An 8,794-nucleotide genomic window follows, 5' to 3' on the forward strand; every position below is an offset into this window, starting at 1 on the left:
TAACCTGTATTATCTTGAAATGTGCATTTTTAAAAAGGGGGGTATGTTTCCCTTCTTAGTGGCACAACATATCTATATCTATGAGTGACTGAATAAAAAATATACTTCAATAATTCAAAATCTTTTTTTTTAATGTGATTTTCAATTGTCATCTTGGTGTCCAAATAGAGATATATCTGATATCCAGTAATTATTGCAGATATTCCTGGATTCTTGATCTACTCCCGTCTATAAAAACACCGCCACACAGTGATGCAGATAAGGCTAAAATATACATATAGAGCACGTAGATAATACACACTCTACTCTGGCATTCTGACTATTTAATGTGACATGTTTACATAGCTGATTTTTGAGCTGATGAGGGCAGAACTAGAAAATCTGTAATCACTCATAAAAGAGATACATTATATTAGAGGTTAAGTGTGAAGGGTGGTGTTTAGGGGAACATGTATATTTTTATCTGTGGAAAGATCGTAGAGAAAAAAACAATAGAAATAAATCAGAAAGATTCTAATTTAAACGGTTTAGGTTTTCCTTATCTGAATGGAAACTTTAACCCTTAAACACTCTTCAGAGACAAATTTGACTCATTTTTTTTTGACTTTACATTTGAAAGCTGTAAAAACACCAGATACACATTTCTATTAGCTGGGCTTTTCCTAATGTGACCCACAGTGTACAAATATCACTATACAACACCACAGCTCCCACTCCTCCCACTCCCACTATGTATTGTATAAATATTGTTTAATATGTATAGTATTTAGAGATTGTTTTATTGTTTAGTTTTTATTAAATGTTATATCATTTAAGATTACTGTTGTGTCAATTTTGAATTTCCCATCAATAAAGTTTCCTACCTGAAGTTTTCCTTCCTAAAATTGGAAATAAATGCATCTTGTTTTGTATTTTTGTGCAGCTGAAACACATTTATATATATATATATATATATATATATATATATATATATATATATATGCAAATGTACAATTTTGACCTGTGTTTATTTAAAAAAAGATCAAAATAGTAAAATAATACAAATCATTTAGGAATATATACTGTAGGAGAAGTAATGTGGACTATAAGGTGATGGGTGCAGCAGTAAGGCCCCATCCCAAAGAGTGTCGAATCATCTCATGTGAATGCAGATATCAGTGTGAGCGTTAGAGAGAAAGGTCTGCTGTATCGCTCCAGCCGTGACGAGCGGAGCGACGGGGGGCCGACTCGAAGGAGTCACAGGAGAGAACCTGGAGATGTAAAGCAGGTTGGACGAGGTTATCTAAGTCCTGCCTTCAGAAACACTCTTCTCCCCAGGCTGCTTCAAAGAGCTGCTATCAAGGTGCCACATGCTTCGCCCATAAAAAGGATTGCTCTATGCGCGGAGGAAGAGTGGGGGGGGGGGAGGTGGAAGCTTCCTTTCCCTCATAGGATCAAACCCGGGGTCGTGAGACAGGGTTGGATTTTTTATTTTTTTTTTTTTGTCAGGGAACGACGCCCTTCGAAGATCAGCTCCAGCTTTGACCTCTGAACTGTGAACACGATTGAAAATGTGGAGCAGCACGTGGAAGAGAGAACGGAGGCTGTGGTCATTAATCACAGATGCCTGCCGCTTCAAATATACCATCCACACACACACACACACACACACACACACACACACACACACACACACAGGACATGTTCGTGCATGTTCTGGGACTATTCACAAGTAGATCCCTCTCTAATTTTAACAACAAAAGATTCAAATCCAACACAGATCCTCCTCATCCTCCTTTGGATCTGAAGCATCATTCCTGCATTGATGCACGCAGAGAGGAAAAATAAAGCAGGATGCCCAAAGCGCCCGTTCCAGACACCACAGCAGGTGCTATTATCATTGACTTTACGGCCGAACATCAAGGTCAAGTGCTGTGTTGGTGGTTTGTGAGAGCGCGTGGCGGCCGCCCCGGGGGGGAGGGGGGGAGCTCAGATCAGACGGGCCCCGGGACTCACAGGAGGGGATCAGGAGAGGTTACAGTTCACACAGTATAAAGCACTACAACCCACACTGAGTCACCTTGACGTGTCAATTCCAGAGTTGTGCACCATCAATTTGCTCACCAAGAGCCCACACCAGCTCTCTGACTGGAGGTCAAAGGTCAGCTCCACATCGGTTTCAATTATATTTACATTTCAGACGTGATTCCATTTGAAAAACTCTGCTTTCTTTCCTTTAAAAAAAATGCTACTTATGGATTTCATATTTATTTATTTATTTATTTTTATAAGCCATGAAAACCTAACCCAAAAATGTTGGTGAGTAAACAGAGGAGAACACAACAATACATACTACACGATTACAGCTAAAACTATATGAGTCAATGAGTCAATAAGAAGATTGGCTGAAATTCTACTTTTTTTGATTATTTATTAATCATTTCAATTTTTTAGAGATTTATGAAGCAATTTGCTGCTTCTCTCTGTTTTATATCATCGTACACCGATCTGCGGCTTTTAATTTGAAGGTCGGGGGGGAAATTGTGACGACCACATTTCACAATCGTCTGACATTTTATGGACTCTATGATTCATTGATGATGACTCAGCAATAATGAACATAATAGACACTTTTTTGTAGGACTTTAAAACAAATCTTATAATGTGAGGTTAACATCGGTATATATATATATATATAAAAAATCCATTAATGATCAATTATGCTGAATATCACTTTTTATATAATTTAGACCATTTTATACCTGAATAGGGGGCAACATATCCTGGTGGAGATACAACTCATACAATCCAAAATATACAATATATTTATGGAGATGTTTTACTTTAAGGTGCAAATGAGATAACAAGTAACATCAAATTATTTTTCACATCTCAGTTTGCACTCCTGTCCGATTAAAGGGTTAAAATGTTAAGGAACATTTAACAGTGTATGAATAAACGTGTCAGCACTCTCTGATGGACAGTGTGTTGTATGTCATGGAAACAGTTTGTAGAATAACTCAAACATTCATTTGAGCATCTGTTCTGATATTTCTTATTGATTAGCTGATATGCAGTATATGACAATATAAATATATCTGCATTCATCTAATATTGACCGATATATATATCCCTGACCACTTTATCATAACTGTATATTTGTCAATACCACCACATGGATCTTTTCCATTTTTACATGATGCTCTTCTACATTCCATTTTTTGGAATCAACAAACAATGATTTCCTTTAATTTTCAGTTTTGAACGGCATTAATGACACTTTGATGTAGTTGTTCTTTTTTTTTTCCCTCCTTCCTTTTTCCTTCTCTTCAATAAGCAGCTACAACAAATGATATAATTACATTTTATGCTTTTAATCTCATTTCGTCAGTTCAAATGAAATCTTTCATGACTTAATATCAAGCTCATAATTAGAATAGTACGTGAGGAGTGGGCTTCAATTCTCTGGATTCATCACGGTATAATCAAGTGTGGGTGGGAAGCCGGTGAGGGATTAAAGCCTTTTTTTAAATTTTTTTTTACACTGCACTATAGTGACTCCTGCTGGTTGTCGAGGAGACTGCATGGAGGATAAAAAGAAAATATTGTTAAAAAAAAGATGGTACAGTTAATGGATGGATGTGATGTGATTTTATAGTTTAGATTTTTCAGTGTTTAATTCAACAACAGTGTCACTGTAGAGGAGAATAGTCACTAGTGGTGAAAGTGAAATCTTGAATTAAAAGGACATTTATATCTCTCTTTGTGGGATCAAGTGTAGTGAATTAAATCGATTTCTTCTTCTTTATAGTGGAGCTACTCTGCATCATCCTCCAGGACCCATAAAAAAACTCAAAGTCCTGCAGAAGTCAGACTTTTAACCCCCTCAGGAACTCCTAGTATCCCACCAAGAACTTATAACACCTGAATGAACCCCCAAAAACTGAACTTCCCATGAAACCTCCTTAAGAACAAGACAAACCCTCTTCAAGCACCACTGGAACCTCCTCATGGATATCTAAAAACCTCCGTTAAGGCCTCCAGGAGCCTCCTCAAGCACCCACCCAGGATCTCCAATTTAAGAACCCCTGACATATATGAAAGCATTCCCCTCAGCTGGCGACCACTTGTCACCACCTAGAGAGTCAGCGGAGTCAGTGAGGAGAAAAAGAAGAACAAAAAAAAAAGCCGGTGTATGTAACAGAGCTGGGTAACTGGGCTGGAGCTGAGGCGACTGAGACGACGGCGGGGGGGAATTGCGGCGTTGTTCTCCGAGGCTGAACTCTCGAGCCCTTTTGTACTCGGCTCTCTCCAGCAGCTGGGCTTCAATAGCTCTAAAGTGACGCCTCCATGCTGCTTTAAAAGCTAAGTAGCACAAAGGTTGAGCGAGGAACTGAGAGAAATGTTCACTTAGTCGACATCTGGGCTGAAAAAGCACAACACACACACACACACACACACACACACAAACACACTCTCTCTCTATGGCTCCCTACTTGATGGCCACACAATACACTTGTCCGAGTGTATGAGGAATGTGTGTGTGTTGAGTCCCCAGCATGTGGACATTTGCTATATGATTTAATTAATACCAGCCTGCTCTTGATACCACGTTGCTGCTTTTTTTATTATTATTATTATGAGCTCATTTAGAAAGGGGGTGGATTGAAGAGGGGGGGGTTGGTGTGTGAGATGGTGGCCAGGCGATGGAGGTGTGTACGTGTGTGTGTGTGTGTGTGTGTGTGTGTGTGTGTGTGTGTGTGTGTGTGTGTGTGTGTGTGCGAGCTGTGCTGTAGTGATCTCAGTGGGACTTTTCTTTTTCTCCCCAACCCACACACACTTGCTTGACACTGCAGGTTCCATTTGCACTGTTTGATAATAACACTTTAATGTAACTGCTACTACTGTTGCCGGTGGGACCGCTGCATCTGTTACTCTCAGGGGATGGGAGAGAGAGGGGAGGGAGGGAGGGAGGGAGGGAAGGAGGGGTTGGGGAGGGGGTCTCAACCATCTCAGACCCTTACTGGATGACTTCACAGCGCTGCACTGAGGCCCAGATGTGAAGCACATCTGCCTTTTTTTTTTTTTTTTTTTAAGACGCTGTCAGCAGTGTCAACGCCGATAAAATCCTTAAATCCTTCCCGCACTCTGACTCTATATCTGTGACTACAGGAGGAAGTGATGAGGTAATCATGATCAAATCTAATTGAGCCTCTTTACAGAAAAAAAGTCACTGCAGCAGCAAATAATGAGCAGAAAAATAATTTAAAAAACTATCAGAGCAGCATGTGCAGAAATGTCACAAAGATGTGCAAAATATATACATAACAAATAGATTACAAACATTTAAATAGGTTTAATTATAGCAACATATATACAAATGAAAATAATGTGGATTTATTTGGGAAATAGGCCAAAAAACAGATGTTTAATCTCAGAATTGAACAAAGAGATACAGATATAGAATTAATACCATAAGAAAACTTGATTTATTTTGTTAAAGGAAACTGTGATGTGTTATTAACCCTTACACACTGTTCATATTCTGACTCATAATTAGTTTCTACATCAATTCACATTCACAAATATTTGATTAATCCTTCTCTTTGATTAATCTTAACATTGACAACCACTATTTTATGGTTCAGGAGAACACATTTTACAATATGATGAATACTACATGTTTGAATGCTGATTTTGTAAAAAAAAAAAGAAAAAAAAAAGAAAAAAGGGTCAAACTTGTACATTTGCATATATAAAAATGTGAATCTGATGAAGAAATGTTTTAAAAATGCATTTTTATCTCCATTTTTGTAAACTGTGAACATATTAGGAGTCTGGCTAAAATAAATGTGTATATGATGTTTTTACAGCGGATTTGAGCATCATGTAGCAGTGTGGTGTAAAAAAAACCCCAACGAATAACACAACACCTTTACCTTTCCCTCCATATAAGCTGCTCTGAATGAAATCTATAGAAGAATCCCGCTGTCTATGAATAATAAGAGGGCGTGTTAATTAAATAGTGGAGCCATAGGTGAGCGTCCCGCTTTGCTTTCTATACTGTATTGCTGTCTACCTGGGCTGGGCTGTTATCGGGGTCAAGGCGCGGCTCTCAGACAAGAAGCTTAAGCAGAGACAAGAGCCTTTAACACGAAATAAAACCATCAAAGTTCAACTCTAATCCCCGCTGCTGTGGATAAGGCTGACTGTTAACGGGCTGCACAATAAGCTCGGTTTACTCTAGGCGGGCTGCCTTTGTGTGTGTGTGTGTGTGTGTGTGTGTGTGTGTGTGTGTGTGTGTGTGTGTGTGTGTGTGTGCGTGTGTGTGTGTGTGTGTGTGTGTGTGTGTGCGTGTGTCTTTCCCAGCTACACAACTCAACTCAGCAACACGGCGAAAAGGATTTATTGAGAAAGCCGAGTGGATTTTCATCACCAGTGCGTACTAGTTTTTTTTTAAACACATATTTCCCTCCACTCAAGTAGGAATTTTAAATAAATGCATGCTTGTGTTTGATGTCTATAAATGACATCAACTCTCAGAATTTAATTCTAAAAAAAGGGGGAGCACTAAGATATGAGGGGAAATATTTGAAGAGCAAGAGGAGCAGTTGGAGAATTTGGACTCCGCAGGCAAAAAAAAAAAATAGTGGTGTCATAAAAAGGTCAAACTATACAAATTCGGCTTGAAAGACTAGTTTGAAATATTAAAAATCCATTAATTTAAAACATGATTACGGTTAGGCCTGTTCTAATCCCCGTTCTACTTCTATAAATCTCACTTTTTTGTAGGTCTTCTGGTTTTTTGAAGGGAAATCTGCGTAAATACTTTCAGCACCCTGGAGAGCTCCACATCCGCCAACTGTGTACGTATGTTTCACTTTGTGTGTCTGATTTTGGCTAAACATTTACACCCCTACAAACTATACAATGACACAAACAAGTTTCTGGAATACATTAAAGAAAGCCACTGAAATATCAGAGTAACAACTATCACAGTGTCTCACATTCATTTCATTACGTTAAAGAAATTCACATTTTAAATTGTTTACACCTGTTGGCAGTTGGCTGAAATCGCTCAGGCGAAATGTTTATCAATTAAAAAGAATGTTAGAATATTAAAGTATATTAAAATAAAATAAAACTTTCCATTAATGGAGGTTTGAGGTGTTTGTATATTTAGAATAAAGCAGCAGTTACACTTGTGTGTTTTCAGGCCTCACATTCATAGAAATATAAGCAACTAAAAAGTAGAGTGCGACTTTAAAACATAATAAACATAAAATAATCTATTTCCTCCTCTTTTTTCTTTTCTTTTTTCATGTTTGCGCAGAAAGGGAGAGCGTAAATTAATATTTTCATTAAGAAAAAATAATAAAACAATGCAGTAAATTAATAACACAGCTACAATACACAGAAAACTACATTAACACTAAACTACTAACACTCATACACATTTTTTTTATATTCATGACCAAAGGGGAAATGCACTTAATCCTGAAACTACTAACTTTTAATTAACTCGCGCCTCTTTTTTTCTCTTGGTGACTCATTTCAAACACCTCGGGGAGCTGAACGACACAGAAAACATATTTATCATAACTAATGTTTGTTTCTACACTTGCCTCCTAAAAATCTGCAGTCAATCAAACAAAACTCCATGCAGCTGAAGTCTCTCACAGTCTAACCCGCGGTGGAGTGTGTGCTGCTGTGTCTGTCCAAGCTGCCTGACTGTCGACTGTCGTGGACTTTTGGTTTGTTATGGCGCCCCCATGAGACCATCTCACAGCCTGTGCCGGTAACTGATTTTTAAATCAACAACAACCTACAAAATATGCTATTAAAAAAAATTGTTTTACTATTGACTATTTGACTATTAAACTATTAAACCTTTGCGTAAAAGTGTAGTTTCGTCCTGATTGAATTTTACGCACACCGGTATTGCGCACAGGAAAGGCCCACCTGGTGCAAGTTTCACTATCAAACAATGATAGAAAAATAAGTGTATATAACGTTTGAACTCCTCCTTTACACGGTGCCCAGTGAAACCCCCCGTACAACAGCGGTGTAACTGCATTTGGAAAGCGCACGGCACAACCTAAGAAAGTCATAGTGAGCTGAGAACAAATAACAAACACGGCTTTTACAGTTTCTTTCAGAAAGTGATGTAAAAGTTGAGGTAGAAGTGCAGGCTGAGCGGGAGAATCCAACTCACCAGGCAAAGTGCAGGCGTCAGGAGGAACACGGCGCACCAACTCGTCACCTGCATCCTTCCCGGAGCTCAAACTTCCACTAATTTCCCTCGGCTGGTAGTTGCAGCTTTGCGGACCATAAATCCACCTGGTATCCGCCTCACAGCACGGCCAAGCCCCTCAGCAGCCAAGGCAAAAAGGACACGACGCACCCCATGACCGCAGAACAAAGCAGAGAGAGAGTTGGAGGCTGTGCGTGTGTGAGTGTGTGAATGTGTGTGGAGAGAGAGACACAGGACGGACGGAGGAGTGCTGGTGCTTCTGCTGCTGCTGCTTCTGCGGGTGAGGGTGGTGCTAGAGGGAGGGGCCGGGGGGGGAGTGGGTGAGGGGGGGGGAGAGACAAACAACGGTTAGTTCAGAGTTAATCCAGGTAGAGAGAGGAGCGGGGTCATAGCTGGGAGCAGGTTCAGGTCCTGATTGTCTGATAGCTGGTGCGCGTAAGAGGTCGGAGCGCTCCGATCTGAAGGGAACGGCGCAGCTTTCCGCTTTATAACACGCGCCTACAACACAAGCAGAGAGTCTCTGTGGGGGAGGGACGAGATGAGGGGACGAGATGGGGGGGC

General features: G+C 39.7%; 1 protein-coding gene across 1 annotated transcript in view; it reads right to left on the reverse strand.

Annotated features, from left to right (window-relative positions):
* nxph1 (neurexophilin 1) overlaps window positions 1-8,248 on the reverse strand; it is a 64,256-nt gene extending 56,008 nt beyond the window's left edge. Inside the window, exon 1 of the mRNA XM_062436201.1 lies at window positions 8,195-8,248. Within this exon, the coding sequence (XP_062292185.1) occupies window positions 8,195-8,248 (54 nt within the window). The remainder of the gene's footprint in view (window positions 1-8,194) is intronic.
* Window positions 8,249-8,794: the final 546 nt, after the last annotated feature.

This window comes from Scomber scombrus, chromosome 16 (genome assembly GCF_963691925.1).
Source record: "Scomber scombrus chromosome 16, fScoSco1.1, whole genome shotgun sequence".
Lineage (NCBI taxonomy): Eukaryota > Metazoa > Chordata > Actinopteri > Scombriformes > Scombridae > Scomber > Scomber scombrus.